This window comes from Grampus griseus (genome assembly GCF_964374135.1).
Source record: "Grampus griseus genome assembly, chromosome: 14".
Classification (NCBI taxonomy): domain Eukaryota; kingdom Metazoa; phylum Chordata; class Mammalia; order Artiodactyla; family Delphinidae; genus Grampus; species Grampus griseus.
In genome coordinates, this window is record NC_139008.1 from 5,427,593 (window position 1) to 5,447,098 (window position 19,506).

At 52.0% G+C, this 19,506-nt stretch overlaps 1 protein-coding gene across 1 annotated transcript; it reads left to right on the plus strand.

Moving 5' to 3' along the window:
- Window positions 1–2,479: 2,479 nt before the first annotated feature.
- Window positions 2,480–13,256, plus strand: NPTX2 (neuronal pentraxin 2; the record flags this gene model as incomplete). The annotated part of the gene is made up of 5 exons (XM_082669819.1): window positions 2,480–2,905; window positions 4,502–4,718; window positions 9,852–10,096; window positions 11,813–11,992; window positions 13,029–13,256. 5 exons carry the CDS (start codon window positions 2,480–2,482, stop codon window positions 13,254–13,256), a joined length of 1,296 nt encoding a protein of 431 aa, XP_082525945.1.
- Between the last annotated feature and the right edge of the window lie 6,250 nt (window positions 13,257–19,506).

Genomic DNA, 19,506 nt, shown 5'->3' on the forward strand with positions numbered 1-19,506 from the left:
GAGTTGGTATGAGGACTCCTTCCTAAGCCAGCAGACTTTCCACTGCACCAGGAAGACAAAACAAAGTCCTAAATAGCATATACCCTGTTAACTAAACCCTCTAATTATACTGCCTCCAAAGAAAATAACGTCTTAAATGCCTGGGTCATTCCATCTGGGCTTTGGCAGTTTCACTGATCACTTCTCATACCGGAAATCTTTTGAGAAATTTATGAGTAAATATTTTGGGATATATGCTTTGTTATTTCTATGTCTTCTTGTACACTGTTTTCTTTATTCAGGAGGAAATTAGAATTCTGGAAATACACTTGATTTATTTAATTATTAAAGGAACAAGCCTCTATTTCAAGCTGTAAATATGAATCTATCAGTCTATGCCAAGAAAGGATATATGGGAAAATATAGGCATACTGCCCTAATTGTCACATCCAATTGAGATCCACCCAGGTCTATGCGTTAAAAAAAACATTGGACCTCTGAGAGAAAATTGAAAAGTCAAATCCTTATCTGGGTAATTCTCAACACGTCTGGATGCAGAGCACTGTGGAATAATCTAAAATGTGACATTTTACAAAGTGCTTTGCAACCTTGTTACTTCATTATTGCAGTTTGTGTATATGAGGGCTCATTTGAACTTGGGGAGTTTCCAAAGAGTTGAAGTAAGAAGGATGTAGGAGGAACGAGTCTATTCAAGGTCATACTTACAGCCTGAAACTGATACCTCCGGGTGGTGCAGACCAACAGAGACATTAGCCCATTAGCCACACAACCCCCACTCCACACCTTCTCTACTATAGTGAATATTCTTACCTGAACCATCATGGCTTCCACTGTCCTCTGCCTTGAGTGCTGTGGAGACCAGATTTCCTGTCTCTAATGTTTATGCATGAAGAGAGTTTCATGTATAGAACTTTTTCTTGTAATTTAGCAACATTATCCTTGAAAACCCCACAGCTATTTACATAATGGAAGCTATTGTTCGAAGTGCACAGCAGGTCAAAATTCGGTTTCTGGAGATTTATCACTGCAGTCTATTTCATATTATCATAATAATTTCATTTACTTTGATACAGTTTGTTTTTAGAATCAACCTCAGCTTCTGTGTATAAGTGACAAATCCATTTGTTTCTCGTATAATGGATAATATGATTAATGACCTTGCCACAGGATTCCTTAAAAACAGAAAAAAATAAAGATTTCCACTTATAATGTGCAGTAAACCAGTTCCGTCTGTAGCTTTGCACCAAAATCTCTCTGAACTTGTTTGTAAACCACAGCCCAGATTCTGAAACAAATTTGCTCCTGCCTTTGGGGGTTCCTGTCCGTCGATGTACCCTCCAAGAATCTGAGGACAGTGGTTTCTAATGGGTAAACTGGACACGGTGGGCAGCCCATTCACAAGGGTGACGCACGGTTTCACCACATGGCGCCATCTCAACGCGACTGCGGTCGGGATCAAGGCCCATCCAGCCCAGGCCTTGCTGCATAAGGTCACCACCCGGTGGGCTGTCGCCGGACCCGCACGGGAGAGCCCTGCGCGTGGCCTCGAGACTCCGGCCCACTGCACTCCCCTAGCTGGAGGCAACGTGGCCCGAGGGTGCGCGGGCGACTCCTCCTGCGTCTGGAGCCTGTTTCTGGTCCCCGCAGACCTGAGAATTCTTGCCGGGACGGGGACGGGGACGGGGACGAGGCCGCTGAGGGCGTCCCGGAGGCGGCCGTCGTGCGTCTCTTTCCCGCCTTCTGAGTGAGGGGGCCGCGGGCGGGGGGCGACGGCAGCCCACGGTTCGAGTCCCGCTCGGGCGCCTCCTCACTTTCTCCACTTGTGAAATGGGGGTCGCCCCGGCTCCGGGGCTGCGGCGACCGCGGAACGAGGCCTGGCGCCGCGCCCGCAGCCCAGAGCCGCCCCAGGGGCCGCCGGGGCACCAGTGGGCTCTTGGCTTCTCCACAGCCCGCGACGCCCGCGTCCTCAGGTGGGTCCGAGGGGCGCCTGGACACGCCGGTCGAGCCTCCCGAAGGCACCCAGAGCCTTTTCTACCTCAGCTCCCCAGTTCTGGGGGACCCGGGGGCCCAAGCTCACGCCCTCAGCTCGGGCCCACACGCCCACCCCCAGGTCCGCCGCTCCGCCGCTCCGCCGCTCCGCGAGTAGGCGCCCCCGCCCCGCCCCGTGCGTGACGTGAGCCAGGCCAAGCCAATCAGAGCTCGCGGCGCCACTCCCCATGCGCTGGGCGCCCCCCCCTCCCTTCCAGCTTAAGAAAGGGCGCTCGGGCCCGGCCTGGCCAGAGCGCGGAGCCAGGCAGAGCGAAAGAGCCGTACGACGGCTGGCGGCTCCGCGGTCTCCCGCGCTCCCGCTGCCCTCGAGCGGCGCGCCCGGCCGCAGCCCTCCGCGCAGGCGCCCCCGCCGCCCGCCCCGACGGCGCCCGCTAGCCCGCTAGCCTGCCCGCCCGCCCGCGGATGCTGGAGTGAGCGCGGCAGCGGCGGGATGCTGGCGCTGCTGGCCGCTGGCGTGGCGCTCGCCGTGGCTGCCGGGGCCCAAGACGGCCTGGCGCCCGGCAACCGCTTCGTGTGCACTGCTTTGCCCCCGGAGGCGGCGCGCGCCGGCTGCCCACTGCCCGCGATGCCCATGCAGGGCGGCGCGCTGAGCCCCGAGGAGGAGCTGCGGGCCGCGGTGCTGCAGCTGCGTGAGACCGTCGTGCAGCAGAAGGAGACGCTGGGCTCGCAACGCGAGGCCATTCGCGAGCTCACGGCCAAGCTGGGGCGCTGCGAGGGGCTTGCGGGGGGCAAGGCGCCGGGCCGGGCGGCCTCGGGCAAGGACACCATGGGCGACCTGCCGCGGGACCCTGGCCACGTCGTGGAGCAGCTCAGCCGCTCTCTGCAGACCCTCAAGGACCGCCTGGAGAGCCTCGAGGTAGCACGGCGAGGGGTCCCTGGGGGAACGTCCCCGAGGCTCAGGGCAGAGGAGGGGCGCATGGTCCTGCCACCAGGTTGTGCGGAACACGGCCGCCCGGACGCGCTCAGAAGCAAGGCGAGCTGGGTTCGGGGTCAGGGGCGTTCTCGGTCCTGCTCTGGAACTTACTTGCTTGGCTCGCATCCCTCCTCCCCACCTCCTTACTGGAAGGGAAGGGTTAAATCGCCCCGCGCGCCAGAACTGCCAGCTGTGCGGCCATTCACTTCCCGAGGTCCGGGCTGGCGAACGCGGATGGCCTCCTTTCTCTCTTTGCAAATCTCCGAGTCTCCCCTAGCAGGACGCGCTCGTGAAGCTTCTGTCGGGTGACGTGAGGCTGCCGCGTGAGGTCAGCAGCCCTGGGCGTCCGGTGTTTCCTTTCATAAATCAAGTTGGGCTGGACGAGAGCAGGTGGAGGTCCGGGGGTCTCGGCGGGAGGCGAGCGCGGGCCAGTCACTGGCCATACTAGACGCGCCTTGGAGGAAACCTGGTTAACTTCAAAGCCACTGTCCCCAAATTGCGCGGATCTAAGGTGCCCTTCCCGATTGCTTTGGGGGAAGGGACCTTATTCCCTTCTCTCTTGGAAGGCGTATGCAGTTTGGAACTTTGAGAGAGAAATGTTCATTTAATTTCTATCTTTACTTTCCACCCTGTTTAAGCAGTGTGGATGTTTCTGTTATACACGTTTACCAAAATACTACTTCGCAAAACTAGGTTTCAATTACAGGTGGTAATTATTGCAAAATTACTTGAGAGTTTCCCGTGGCATGATGGCTAAATACAGTATTTCCAGCATCTGTATATCCTTTGATTCATTATGATTAATAACAGCTAACATTTTTGGAACACTAAATATGCGCCAGGCGTATTATCTAATTTTAACCCGTGCGACAACCCCGTGAGGCAGATCCTATAATCTGCATTTAAAATTTGGAGCACTTAGAGAGAGGGGGTAAATAGCTTGCCAAGGACTCATGGCTAGACAGTGGCTGGCTGCCTTCAGAGCCAGCAAAATGGTAGAGGAGTGAAAGAAACAAAAGCAAAGATTTCTGGAATTCAGAGTAGTCACGCTTTAGAGTTCTCATTTTCCAGTAACATCCCTGCAACCCTAGTCACGCAGCTTTGTGCCATACTGGAGCTTGGGGGGGGTTAGATGAAAGTTCATTAGTTTTGAGGACCATTTGATTAACTCTTTCTCTTTTAAGCCTAGCTGTATTTTGGTCTTTACTTGAGAATGACAGATGTTGGTTAAATTTTTGACCTTTTAGTAAAAGAAGAAAAACAGCTTTCTCAGAGGGGAAATGAGGTTCCTAAGTTTCAAATATCGCAGCAGAGCAAGTTTTGTCTGACTATGAAATCCTTTCCATACCCCCAACCAAAAAAAAAAAAAAAAACCAGCATCAGTGAAATGCTCCCTTTCCTGCCACTGGCACGATTGAATACTCCCACTTTGGAAGCTTCTCCCTGTGGGGGGGGGGGCATTAGAGCTACATCTCACAGTTGCTTTTTAACTGGCCTTAATACTTCTCCCGCTTGCGTCCACTCCTCCCCCACCAAAAGCACCAGCTCCGAGTGAACGTGTCCAGCACGGCGCTGCCCGGCGACTTTCGGGAGGTGCTCCAGCGGCGGCTGGGGGAGCTGGAGAGGCAGCTGCTGAGCAAGGTGGCCGAGCTGGAGGACGAGAAGTCCCTGCTCCACAACGAGACCTCAGCTCACCGCCAGAAGACCGAGAGCGCCCTGAACTCGCTGCTGCAGAGGGTGACCGAGCTGGAGCGAGGTGAGTGCTTCACCAGTGTCTCTGTGGCCCCTTGGCTGACATCCATCCGGCCCCCCAGCCCACTGTCTTCCTTCTTGGCTGCCCCTTCTTGGCTTGGAAGTGGGGCTCAGAGTAAGGGAGGGCAGGCCGGGAGGGGTCAGCAGCACAGCCCTCTTGGCCATTGACAGACGAGGCCACTCCCAGACCCCTGCCTGCTGACTCTCGGGGCAGTGGCTCTGCTCCCGAGTTTGCTTGGCTCTGAGGCTGCTCTCCCATCACCTCTGAACCTTCAGTCCTGGGTGCAGAAAACCACCTGACTCCTTACCATCCAATCAACAATCCACCTCTCCCTTCTGCCTCTCACTTCTCAGATGAAGTGTTGCTTTTTCAACCTGAGTCATCTCATGGTGCACAGGGTTGGGGTTTCTCCCCCACGGGTGGGCCGACTTGGCCTTGTTGGCACTTGTCAGAGATGGTGGGCATGGAGGGGGCTGATGGCTGATGGGAGTGGCCTGGGTTTCATCACTTGTGCTCAGATCCCCGTTGTCAGCGGTGATTGTGGCACCACATGGTTCGTGGCTGTTTTTTGTTGTTGTTGTTTTATAGTCTGTAGTTAGACTCACTCATATTCCTTTTATTGCGTGATAAATTATAGGAATATCTGACTTAACAGATGTACTATAGCTCTGAAGATTCTGGAAAGGATTCCTCAGCCAATTGTAATAGCAAAATAGTGCTCATAAACAGGACTAGGTTCTGGTTAGGAAAACATGTCCCGAAATCCAGCTGGGTCAGTTGTGACCAGCCAGGTGACTTTTCTTTTAGCCAAGTTAGAGACCATTGTACCTGATTGGTTGTACTTATGTAGTCGCAGCAAGAAGTGTTTGTGCTAGCCCAATTTCCTCCTTGCCCAGTTATGGCTGATGAATTCAAACTGCATTGCTAGGTCTCCAAAGAAGAGCTTGTCATTAATGTCTTTCTAGGGTGAGACATTACTGACCGCTTTGAATTTGTATTATTCCCACTATGCGAATCCAAACTCGCACAGCATGCGTGAACAGGAAGCAGACAATGAGGGTGACTGATAACAACCATTTCCGGAATTAACCCTGCCCCCAGCCCCACTGGCATCGTCCGTAAGACGCTGATGCTCGGACAAACAACCTAATCCCTGACCTCCTGCCAGGTGGCCATTTCAGTCCCTTCTTAACTAGCCCCTGCAGCAGATTCTGAGTATCTTTCTCTTCTCTGCTCACTTTCTGGTGGGTAAGTTTCTTCCACAGACAGGAAGGGGAGGGATCAAGGGCCTAGATCATTCAGATTGCACGGGGTGTGAAGTTTTAGGTCTGCTGGTAGTGGATATAAGATTGTAGTCTTTTCAGATACGCTAAGCTGACAAGGGCAATTTCTCATGACTCAGTTTTATGAATGGGTAGGTGAATGTCCAATGGCAGAATGTCCACTTACTCCTTCAGCGACCTCGGCTCCGCAGGGCCAGATGGAGTCACCCAAGGGGATGGTGTTTCTGTTTCATTTGATTTAGTCGCTTTTACAGCAGTATCCCAGAAGTCCCAGGTCTCCTTCATCCCTCTCCTGTTCTCTCCCTCCAGAAAAGTCTGTCCTTCCTTCCTTCCTCTTATTACTACACTTGGATTCTTGAGTTAAAAAAAAAAGTCCTCTCTGCCTCACCTCCATTGCTGGGTGACCTCAGAAAGCTCATTAGGTCTCAAGAGCCTTCCCCGGAGGCAAAGCAACTGCAGCTCAGGCCTCTGTCACAGGACAGGAGGAGAGGAAGGCAGCGTCAGGGCCAGGGGAGGGTGGCTCGGGTTCCCTTGCCCAGCCTCGCCCTCATGCGACCTGGAACCTGCAGGCTGAGGGAGCAGGGACACTGCAGTTACTCAGTAGCTTGAAGCAGGGTTGGCTGTAGAATGAGGGGAGGGCTTTACCAGAGACCTTGGTGGCTGTATACCTCGCTTGGCATGGCAGCCGCGTGGCTACAAGGAGGTGGGTTAGTAGAAGTCCACTGAGTTAGAGCGTGGAGACAGGATTCCTGTTATACCCATTTCATAGACCAGAAAAGTGCTCCGAGGTTCCCAGCCAGACGTGTCATGTGGGGAGAGGGGACCGGCTGGTGAGCAATCCCGCCCCTCCCCGTTTTATTCTGTGACTCCAGGGAGGTTGTGAGTTTCACGTGGCTTCCCCTAAGCTTCTTCATCATGGCTTGGGCCACCCAGGAGATGCCACTTTTTGACTCTCCCTCCCATCCTTAGCCTGCCTGTTCACAGCCAGAAAGCAACAGTCAGGGCTCACCCCAGCCAGCCTGATTCCTGTACCCATGCTCTTTGGTGCTACGGAAAGCCCTCAGAGCTCACCTGGCCCAGAGGGGAAGTCCGTGTTCGAACTAGAGCTGGACTGCACGACATTAAGTCCCCTGGCTGGCCATTCTTGCAGAGCCCGCAGGCCCTGGCACTGGGCAGCAGCTCAGCCTTTGCTGTCCTCTGCCTTTTGACCCCACCACAAGAATTCTCGAATCCTGTTTGCTCCACCCAGCCGTGGGATGAGTCTTTGAGGAAAATTATCATCTGCTGACCGATTAGCCTTCTGGGCAGTTCTGAGTTTATGTCTGTCATGTAGAGACAAGTGTGAAGGGATGTGTAGACTCCCAGGCCCCAAATATACCATGAGTAGAATATACACTGCGTTCCTGAGAAGCATCCTGCTGAGCCCAGAGGAGAGAGACCTGCACCATGTGCAAAGTGGGGGCTTTGGGGTGCTCTGGCCTTCGCCGCATCGTCCCCTGCCTGTTAAGTGCCTGTTCTGCACCAGACGCTGGCCTCTGAGCTCCACATTCTCTATCCTCTGTAACCCCTGCAGCAACCCAGTGAGATGGGATCTAGTTAGACGAGGGACTGAGTCAGAGCTAAGCGATGCCTGCATTCACGTGGCTGGCAGATTGCAGAGCTGGGGTTGAGGTTAGTGGTGACCCCCGAGGACCAGAGTCATGAAGGCTGCAGCCTGGAGGGGCATGTGAGCTCCGGCCATGCTGGGCGGGAGGCTCCTCCCAGCCCAGTGGTGTGCATCCAACCCTGTGTGTGCCCCTGCCACCCAGGTCCCACGGGTGCTCATTTTCTTTATTGTGAGACCTCCTCATCTGCGGCTGCCTCCAGACCCGGGTCCGCCGGCGAGGGAGAGCCGAGCTCGGAGTTGAAGTAAATGTTGGAACCCTTGTCTCTTTGGTCTCAAGCCACCCCCCTCCTTAGCTTGTCTGCCACCTGCAGTCTCTGATTTATTGGTCAGGGCTTTTAATTCCTTAATTGGTTTTAACTGAGTTTCCTCTGAACCTCCAAGCTGTTTTATGTAAATAGAGGGCACCGGCTTTCGAGGTATGGCCACCCCTCGGCTCTCCCAGCTCTGATGAAACCTCTGTTGTCACCGAGCTAACGATATTACTGACACCGAGCCTTATTAAGTCAGCAAGCCTGCCCACCTGCCAGGAGAGAAGCAATTTCTCTCTATTAGATAATCACATCTCGTGAAAACACAAGCGTTTGCAGATTAAGTACTCGCAGCTGCGCGTAGCGGGAAGAGGGACTTCGGTTCCTGGTTCTGTCACTCACGGGCTGCGTGACCTGGGGTAAGTCCCATGGTGCCCCCACTGTGCAACCTGCCAAATCGGGGAGTTGGGGCTTTCTGGTTCTCTCTCTTAGCTCTGCTTCAGCCTCATGTGGGGCCCGTGCCAGCCTAACCTCTAGCCTGGCCGCATCCTCGGCTTCCCCAGGCAACAGGGTCTTCCCAGCCCTCGCCGGGTGCTCCACGGCCTTGGGAGGTCAGGATGGATGAGGCAAGACTGCACAACCAGCAGATAGAAGTAAATGCTACGTATGAAGCCCAGATTCTAGTATTTCTATGCTGCCTGTTCCGGAGAGGTTGGAAGGGTGACACTGGGCCCTGCTGCCTTCCTTTGCAGAAGGTCCCTCGGTAGGTGTGAACCGTGGCACCGAAGAGCTTCTCTCACGTGTTCCTCACTGTGGCAGAAAATGAGTTTGGGGGATCATGATGGAGAAAGTTCATCCACTCTGGGTCCTGTTCTACAGAGGGGGGCAAGAAAGGGACAGATTTAGTCCTCCAGTGACATGGGCAGTTTGGTTCCAGGCCGGGAGAGCCTGCCTGTCTTTGACAGAGATGGGGATCATCTGGCCCCTTGTGTGTACTTAATAAATACTTGTTGAATGAATGAAAGGCATTTAGGTTCCTTCCCTGGCAGCGCCTGGTCCCCAAATAAGAGGGAAGCTTTTACTGTGACAGCTCCCAGAGTCACCAGTCCCCTGCAAACTCTGAGATCTGTGATAACCAGGCAGGGGCTTGTCTTCTTGCGTGTTTATTTAGGATGCTGCCATCAATTTTGAGCTTAAATCAAAACTGTACTGAAAATGCCTTAGGCCTGTTTAAGAGTATCACTCTTTTCAAAAGGTCTGGGACGTGCCATTTACATGGGGACGGCCCCAGGCAGGCCTCAAGGGTCAAGACCCCGGCCGGTGGGTAGCCGCTGTGGAGGGGGAGCCTGTGCATTTCCCTGCCTCCCATTGCTTCCAGACTGCAGGAGACGGTCCATCAACTCGGTGTCCTCTTGAGGAGAGCAGGGCAGATCATGAGCAAAGCAATTCACACCAAGGATTTAGTCGAAAAGCCCCTTCTGAGTTCAGTTGTGTCGGGTCACGGGTGCCTGGCTCCGTCGCCTCGGGCGGTGGTGGTTCTTCTGGGGGAGAAGTGACAGGGACTCATTGGGGGACAAGTGTCTTTGGAGCGCCTGGGTTCCTGTAAGATGTCCTGCCTCCAAGCCCAGCAGGCCCCTGACCCAGCCCTGCTGAAGGGGCCGGGAGTTCAAGCAAACAGTGGAGGGAACAGGGTTTCTGGCTTAATTTAACCAGAAAGTTAAATCCTGCTTGCCCCTACACACTTCCTTGAGCTTCCAAGAGTGAGGATATGCCTGTTTCCCACTGGAGCTTCAGCACTGAACAGCAGCGGGTCAGTAGCAGGTGCCCCGTTGCTTGGGGGACCCGCCGGTAGGCCGGGCGGGGGTCCAGGTGGGCTGCTGCTCTGGGTTGTGGTTGAGAGGGGGCTCACATGCTGCCTCCCCTCTCTCCCCCGCCCCAGGCAACAGTGCTTTCAAGTCGCCTGATGCCTTCAAAGTGTCCCTCCCCCTCCGCACGAACTACCTGTACGGCAAGGTCAAGAAGACGCTGCCCGAGCTGTACGCCTTCACCATCTGCCTGTGGCTGCGGTCCAGCGCCTCGCCGGGCATCGGCACCCCGTTCTCTTACGCGGTGCCCGGGCAGGCCAATGAGATCGTGCTGATAGAGTGGGGCAACAACCCCATTGAGCTGCTCATCAACGACAAGGTGAGGCCTGCTGGGACGGCCACCCCCCCATCCTGGCGGCCACCGAGGTTGGGATGTTGCAGGGAGCCTGACGTCTGGCCACGGGGCTGTCCTCCTCACAGTCCCACTCTGGGCAGGTGGCTAGGTAGGGGGCAGGGGGCAGGCAGCTGCAGCTTGTGGAGATCCAAGCTGTGAATCCCGCCAGGAAGCAGCAGAGGGTCCAGGCACAGAGGCCACAGAAGGAACAGAATGAGCTGGGTCTCTGCGTGCTAGCCTGAATTGTCACGGACCCTTGGGCCGGTCAGTGAGGACTGTTCCCCGGGGCTGCACCAATTAGGCGAGGGTGTGTATCTGTGTGTGTGTGTGTGTGTGTGTGTGAGTGTGTGATATTTCTCATGAGCACATCTTTTAGTGGGGGGGGCTTGAAATATATTTATATACAATAAAAGTTACACTTTTTAGTGTATAGTTCAACCAGTTTTAACAAATGCATACAATTATTGTATCCACCACAATTAAAATCTAGAACAGTTTCATCATCCTCCAAATTTCCTCATTCCCCTTTGTAGTCACCTCCTGCTCCTACCGCAGCCCATAGCAACCACCCATCTGTCCCCATCCCTGTAGTCCTGCCTTTTACAGAGTAAATGTCCCCTTTCTGACGGACTGGCTTATTTCGACATTCAGGAACGCGGTCTCCTCAAGAGATCAGCTCTGAGCATCTGCGGGACCCTCCAACAGCCTCACCTAAACTTAGGTCAGGCTCCACGTCACCCGAACTGCATCCTCACACCCTTCTTGCTGGAGCTGAGTGGTGAATGGCTGCACCAGCCCCCTGGCTGCCTGAGCCCCCAGAGCGCTCACCAGACAATGGCCTCCCACCCCGTCTGTCTTTACTAAACCCGCCCTGGCTGGAACTGAAGTGGGAAATGCTGTGGAATCCACCTTCAGGGCTCTTTCCAGTGGTGACCACATCCTTGAGCTAGGGATTAATTATTCTAAATAAGGCCCTTGGAGGAGGCAAGGCCGAGAGCCTTGTTTTCCTCTCGGTTTAGACGTCGTGTAAATAGCCCATTCCTGGGAGGGAGCTCCAGGTTGCTAGGACACCGGCAGTAACAACACAGTGCTTCACAGGCCTACTGGTCTGTAGAGCACTCACAGGACTGCCAGGAGACAGTGTGGGTGGGAAAGGCCCTCCCCCAGCTCTACGTGCATCCCCCCACGCCCCTACACTCACACGTAATTGAAGGTGCTCCGCACAGGAGGACACACATACACGCAGATCCCCAGGTGCCACAGTGGCACTTGGGACTTTGCCTGCAGCGGGTAGGTGCCTGGTCTGTTTTCCAAAGAAATTGGTCCAGTAGAGTCCTGACTTCCCTTTAGATTCTCCAGTGAGGGATGTTCAGGACCAGTATGCGGGGTGGGGAGCCGTCTGTCACATTTGCTTGGTCTGCACAGAATCCTAGGCCCTTAACTAAGCCCAGGTCCAAGGGTGTCCAGTTGAAAGCAGGTCACCCTGGGGTCAGGGTGTGTACCCAGGCTGCCCCTTTCCCCTTAAGAGTCTGTGACACACGTGGTGTCTCCAGCCCAAGGGTCACTCTGAGCTGGGCAAGGTTGGGCATGTTACCCACAGAGCATAGAAGGGGAGCAGCAGTGGGCCCAGGGTCTCCGTATCCCCAGGTCAGACTCCTGGGAACCCCAAGGGGGCCCTCACCTGCACGTTGCCGCCCACAGGTCGCACAGCTGCCCCTGTTTGTCAGTGACGGCAAGTGGCACCACATCTGTGTCACCTGGACAACGCGGGACGGCATGTGGGAGGCCTTCCAGGATGGGGAGAAGCTGGGCACCGGGGAGAACCTGGCCCCGTGGCACCCCATCAAGCCGGGGGGTGTGCTGATTCTCGGGCAGGAGCAGGTGGGTGCAGGTGGGGTGCCGGGAGGAGCGGCTGGCAGGCCAAGCAGCACACGGCCGGGCCTGCGGGCTGCCCCTGGCCCTGCTCAGCTGTCTGTCTGCCTGCCAGACCTGGACCTGGCCACCGCAGCACGATGACCAGCCTGGATGGCCAGCATCCCCGCCGGCTCAGCCCGTGCTGTCCTGTGGCCTAAGGGGCTGAGAGCAGGGATGGGGACACATCCTGCCCTTCCTGGCAGGGACCAAGTTGGTGTGGTGGGTTCAGACAGATTCTAGAATGGAGTCTGTCCGATACAGGTGAGCAGGAGTGACCCTGGAGTCCCAGGGTTAGGTAGCGACCCCGGGCCATCTCTCCAGCTGTTTGGCCTCTGCCGGCCACTGCATTGACTCCAGATGCTGGGCGCTGGCTGGTATTGGCATCTTCCAGGAGCTGCCAGCTCAGGGTCGCGACCCTGATCCCCAGCAAGGGCACCTGGGGAACAACACCTGTGGGCAAGATGGGGCCAGGCCTCAGAGACTGCGCTCAGAAAACTCGCCATCTGGGGCAGAGGCCATCTGCTCTTGGGCAGATGAGAATTCACATTTCAGTCTGTGTTTGGGGTTTCCTGGAAAACGTGGAAAATGAGGGAACAGACTCCAGGTCCTCTGGGGGGCTTTGAGTCTGGGCCCTTGGCTCTCCCCGCTCCCCACTACCCTGTTTCTTCTCCCCTGGGAGGGGCTGGGAGTCGGGAGACCCGGGTCCAGTCCTCGCTCTGGGGCCTTGGGCAAGGATCTCTCTGCTTAGTTTCCCCTCCCTAAAATGGGCCAGTTTGAGTCACGCCATTTCCCAGGCCTGACGTGGCCTAAAGCTTTGGAACTGGCAGGAATCAGTGGTCACGGGCTGCGATCTGAGTTGGGGAGTCAGGGAAATGCCCCAGTCCCCATCTCCCTCCCAGGCTGGCATCCCCCCACCTCCCCTGAAGCCGGTCACGCCCTGGGACAGGTAGCAGATGTGTCTGCCTGTGAGCCTGCCCCGATGCAGTCTGTTCCTCCTTCCCAGGACACGGTTGGGGGCAGGTTCGATGCCACGCAGGCATTCGTGGGGGAGCTCAGCCAGTTCAACATATGGGACCGCGTCCTTCGTGCACAAGAAATCATCAACATCGCCAACTGCTCCACGAACATGCCAGGCAACATCATCCCCTGGGTGGACAACAACGTGGACGTGTTTGGAGGGGCTTCAAAGTGGCCGGTGGAGACCTGCGAGGAGCGTCTCCTTGACTTGTAGCCACCTGCTCCTCTGTCCAGGAGGCGGGGGTCGGGCCGTTCCCCTTACTCCCCCGGTGGAACTGTGTATAAACCTCCTGCCATAGTGCGCCGGGACCCCCAAAGCCCGTTCCCAGGGCATCTCTAAGCCTGAGGCGTTTGTCACCAGCTTATTTGTTCCTAACCAAGATTTTGTTGGTTTTGGGGGAGGGGGAAGAAGCCCTGAGCTGCAGGTGGGTGGATTTCGGACTTCTGCTGTGAAGGGACTCTTGTCCTTAAAGCCCTGTTCAGCACCCCTGTAAATGCTGGCGCACCCCAACCCTGCCCACCCTCTCGGACCCTTGGTGTCTCGTGTGCGCCGTCTGTCCGTCCCCTTCAGAGGCTGTGCATCCATCCCGCTGGCGTGGCCGCGTCCCTCGTGTGTTGAGTACACCCTGCTGTCAACTGAGCACGCAGCAAACCACCCCCGCCCCGTTCCACCCTCCCCGCAAAAGGGCCTTTCTCTTGATGTTCTTTACGCTGTGAATATTTCCGTCCCAGGAACTCTTGAGTCTCCTGAGGAAGGCGGGCTGCCCGGACAATTCCCTGCCTTCTCCAAGGTGGAGGGGGCATCCATGGCTCCAGAGAGGGGGCCGTGAATGGGAACTCAGAACGGAGAAGGGCCATGGCAGCTGTCCCTCCCCCTCTGTCACCTCTCCCTCTGACCCATGCTTTGGCAGAATCCTGGTTGGGTATGGCTTTGAAAGGTGTCTTTTCTCCACTGGTGCCAAAAGTTCAGTTGCAGCTTTTACAACCATTCGGTGTGGTTTGGGGAATTGATTTTTTTTTTTTTTCCCGACAGAAAAGAGCAGCCGTTAGCTGGCTCGCATTTTTGATGTCTCGCCTCACTGTGAGGAACGTGCTAGTTTTTTTGTTGTTGTTGTTGTTTGGACGTGCTAGTTTTAATTCATGTTGATTCCTGTAAGCATTTGACTGTCTCCAGTATTTCCCCCAGAACGTTTTCAGGAAACGAATGTCATTTGGCTGATGTCTGTTTAGTAACTCCAGACTGATTAATTTATTGGACAGAGGTAGTAATTTATTTTAAAGATAACGTGATTAGTGGGGAAATTTATACAGCTAAATATTATATATTTTATTTTTCATACATGTTTGAAGTGCAAATCTGTGGATATTCCATTTGTAGGAGCAAGTCGACATGCCCATCCTAACACTGTATGCTACAAGAACTCTTCTGATGATGGAATTTTGATTAAAATGCACTGGAAGATGCCTTGATGTCTGCTTTCTCCTTGTCCAGGGCTGAGGGCAGGGAGGGCTGGTGCTTTGCAAACCCTGGCAGGAGGTTGTCCTCTCTGGTTAGACTGGGCCAAGCCCCAGGGGGTGGCCCCAGGGCGTGGCCCCAGGGGAGCTGAGGACGCTTGGAGGAAGGTGTGGTGCTGGACTGCGCCCTTCCCTCCTCAACTCCAGGCTGCGTCTGGGGATGCCCCACAGGCTCTTCCCAGCCTCTCTGTCCCCAGCCTGTCCCTGTCATCTCAACTGGGAATCAGGCTTAGCTAGATGACCCTCAGCGCCCTGTCCCAGGTGTGACACCTGTTCAGCATCTACTCTGTGTGCTCTGCATTAAAATCTCATTTAATCCTGTTCACGACCCCCTGAAAGAGTTCATCCCAGTTCACAGGTGAATACGTGGAACAATTAAACAGTCACTTTGGGATCATACAGCTGACAAAGGGCAGAGCTGGGATCCCAGCCGGCCTGTGGCTCTGACGGCCCTTCCACCCACCCCCTGCCTCTGGCTTTTGGCTCCGAGGGGACCTAGGGCCAATGTGTCCTCCCAGTGCCACCTCTCTGTGTCCACCTGGCCCTAGCAGGTGTGTTGATATTTTCCCCATCTCCACAAATGTTAGGTATGCCTCCCTCACCCCCACTTCCTATTTTTGTATCTTTATTTCAGTAGCTGCAGAGTATAACTCAGTTTGTCCCCTTCCCAAGTGGCAATGTCTAAATTTTTATTCTAAGGGAGCAGAGTCCAGTCTTGGGGCCAATGACACTATGTCATTGGGGCCAAATGACACAAATGTACTATGGGCTTGGTGTACTTGATAGGCCAAAATGGAAGCTGTGACTTCTAAAACCAAGATCATTACTGGGTCACTGAGGCTCTTGGAGTCTATTTTCAATGTTGTATGTTATGACTTGGCAGGAACTCAATCATTAGTGTTGGTTTGAACATGAAATTAGGCCAGGTTCCCTGCTTGGGGGGGTCTTTGGAATCCAAAGTGCTGAGGTCAGGTGGAGAGCAGTTTATTTGGAATCTCCTTCATGATGAAGCTACTCAGATCTCCCCCTGAAAGGCACTGAGGAATTACCTTATTTCATACCCACGCCAGACACTGAGCTTACCTTACCTGATTCCCTGGCACTGCTTCTTCCAGGAGCAAAACTTTGCATAAGGGCTTTGAACCCCTGCTGAGCCAGGTAACTTCCTTCCTGCAACTGGAGAAGCTCTGAACCCAGAACACGGGGCCAAAGTACTTCCTGACCCGATGTGGGAAAGTGAAACATTTCACCTCTCCTTACCACTGCTGCAGGCTGGTCCTCCTATTGGAGGTTTGGCTTTCCTGACATAAAAGCAGAAACAAGAATCAGCCAGGAAATCCTGTGAATTTCTAATGCCTTGAGCCTCGCATCTAAAAGAGACCCAAGGCCTCTGTTTCCCCACCCAAGACCTTACCCTTTGCTAGAGGCTGGAAAACACCTTGATAGTGAACTGGGTGCTCTGACAAGGGTGGGATAGAGAGTGTCCTGGATGATGGAATATTCTGCTTAGTTGAGGGTTGCCATGGAAACTGTAGCTGGACGATCAATGATGAATGAATTAAAGTGATAAAATGCAACTCAGTCGAAGGCAAACTGGGATGAAGTCTCTGCTGGTGGGGAAGGCAGACCTGGGCCCTCTATAGACTTAGGAGACTCCAGCATCAGCTCTCCTTATACGGAAGGCCTTGGGAGAGGTCTTTCTGTTAAGCACAGGTATTACCATTCATTCTATTCACTCAACAAGTATTTGGGGCACCTACAATGTGTCAGGCCCTATTCTAGGCACCAGAGATACAACGGTGAGGAAGATAGCCAAGTTACTATCTTTTTTTTTTTTGCGGTACGTGGGCCTCTCACTGTTGTGGCCTCTCCCGTTGTGGGGCACAGGCTCCGGATGCACAGGCTCAGCGGCCATGGCTTGCGGGCCCAGCCGTTCCTCGGCTTGTGGGATCTTCCCGGACCGGGGCACGAACCTGTGTCCCCTGCATTGGCAGGCGGACTCTCAACCACTGCGCCACCAGGGAAACAAAGTCTAAAAAGTAGACTTTAAGACATAAATTGTTACTAGAAATAAAGGACATTTATCATTTTATAACGATAAAATGGTCAATCCATCAATAAATTATGACAATTATAAACACACATGCACCTAAAAGCAGAGCCCAAAATTACATGGAGCAAAAGCTGACAGAATTGAAGGAGGAAGTTCTACAATAATAGCTGGAGATTTCAATACCCCACTTTTAGATCAACAAGGAAATAGAGGACTTGAACAATACTATCAATACAAACTTACTATACATAGTAGTACTCCACCCAACAACAGCAGAAAATATATTCTTCTCAGGTGCACATGAAACATTCTCCAGGATAGACCACATGTTAGGCCACAAAATGGTCTCAATAAATTGAAAAAGATTGAAATCATAATATATTTTCTCTAACCACAGTGGAATAAAGCTAGAAATCAATAACAGAAAGTAAGTTGGAAAATTCACAAATATGTGGAAATTAAACAACAAACTCTTAAACAACCAACGGGTCAAAGAAGAAATCACAAGAGAAATCATACAATACGTAAAAATGAATGAAAATGAAAACACAACATACCAAAACTTATGGAACACAGTGAAAGCAGTGCTAACAGAGAAATTTATAGTTATAAATGCTTACATTAAAAAAGAAGAAAGAGGACTTCCCTGGTGGCACAGTGGTTAAGAATCCACCTGCCGGGCTTCCCTGGTGGCGCAGTGGTTGAGAGTCCACCTGCCGATGCAGGGGACACGGGTTCGTGCCCCGGTCTGGGAAGATCCCACATGCCGTGGAGCGGCTGGGCCCGTGAGCCATGGCTGCTGAGCTTGCGCGTCCAGAGCCTGTGCTCCGCAACGGGAGAGGCCACAACAGGGAGAGGCCCGCGTACCGCAAAAAAGAATCCACCTGCCAATGCAGGGGACACGAGTTAGGGCCCTGGTCCAGGAAGATCCCACATGCCGTGGAGCAACTAAGCCCGTGAGCCACAGCTACTGAGCCCGCGTGCCACAATTATTGAGCCCATGTGCCACAACTACTGAAGCCTGCGTGCCTAGAGCCCATGCTCCGCAACAAGAGAAGCCACGACAATGAGAAACCCATGCACTGCAATGAAGAGTAGCCCCCGCTCACTGCAACTAGAGAAAGCCTGCGTGCAGCAATGAAGACCCAATGCAGCCAAAAATTTAAAAATATAAATAAATAAATAAATTTTTTAAAAAAGAAGAAAGATCTCAAATCAACAGCTTAACTTTACAACCTAATGTATTAGCAAAAGAAAACTAAATCCCAAAGTAGCAGAAGAAAGGAAATAATAAAGATTAGAGCAGAGTTAAATAAAATCAAGAATAGAAAAACAATAGAGAAAATTAAGAAAATCAGAAGTTTTTTATTTGAAAAGGTTAACAAAATGACAAACCTTTAGCCAGATGGACCAAGAAAAAAAATACACAAATAATTAAAATCAGAAATAAAAGAGAGGCCATTGCTACTGACCTTATAGAAATAAGAAGGATTATGAGGGAATACTATGAATTGATGTATGCCAACAAATTGGATAATCTAGATGAAATGGAAAAATTCCAGAAAGACCCAAGCTACTGAAACTGACCCAAAAAGAAATAGAAAATCTGAATAGATCTATAACATGACACTGAATTAGTAATTTTAAAACTTGCCAAAAAAAAAAAATCCAGGACCCATGGCTTCACTGGTGATTTCTACCAAACAGTTAAAGAAGAATTAACATGAATCCTTCACAAACTTTCCAAAAAGTAGAAGTGGAGATAGAACTTCCTAACTCATTAAGGCCAGCATTACCCTGATACCAAAACCAAAGACTGCACAGGAAAAAAAAATCTATAGACCAATATCCCTTGTTAATATAGATATAAAATCCTTAGCAAAATACTAGCAAACTGAATCTAATAGGAATTATAAGGCTTATATATTATGACCAAGTGAGATTTATTCCAGGAATTCAAGGGTGATTCAACACAAGAAAATCAATCAATGTAACACACTGCATTAATAAAACAAAGGAAAAAACCTACATGATCATCTCAATAGATACAGAAAAACATCTGATAAAATCCAACACTACTTCATGATAAAAGCATTCAATAAACTAGGAATAGAAGGGTACATCTTTAACACGATAAAAGGCATTTATGAAAAACCCACAGCTAACCACATGCTTAATGTTGAAAAATGCTCTCCCTGTAAGACCAGGAGCGAGACAAGGACTTCTGCTTTATCACTTCTATGTAACATTGTGCTGGAAGTTCTAGCCAAGGAAATTAGGCAAGAAAATGAAATAAAATGAACTTGTAACAAATAAGGAAAACTATTTTTATCTGCAGGTACATGTTCTTGTATATAAAATCATAATGATGCCACCAAAAAACTACTACAGTGATTAAATGAGTTCAGCAAGAATGCAGGACATAAAGTCAATTGACAAAAATCAACTGTGTTTCTATACATTAGCAATGAGAAATTGAAATGTAAGAAAACAATTCTATTTGCTACAGCAGCAAGCAATTCAAATACTTAGGAATAAATTTAAAAAAGGAAATGAAAGATTTGTAAAACTTTCGAAAACTGCAAAACATTGTAGAAAAAAAGTAAAGAAGATCTAAGTAAATGGAAAGATAAACATGCTCATAGATTAGTAGACTTAAAATTGCTAAGATCACAGCTGTGGACTCTTGGCAGAAAAAAAAATTGTTTCAGATATTGAGTCTGATGACACCACCCCCACCCCCAAGGGTATGAAAAAGTTTATTACTCACATAATGAGGCTTCCTGGGGAGATTGGGGTGGCCCCCAAGCAGATCTGAAAATGGCTTGAGAGAGCAGGGAAAGAATACTGGCTTGGGTTTTGTATGGTGGTCAGAGGGTAGGGCCAGAGTGGTGGT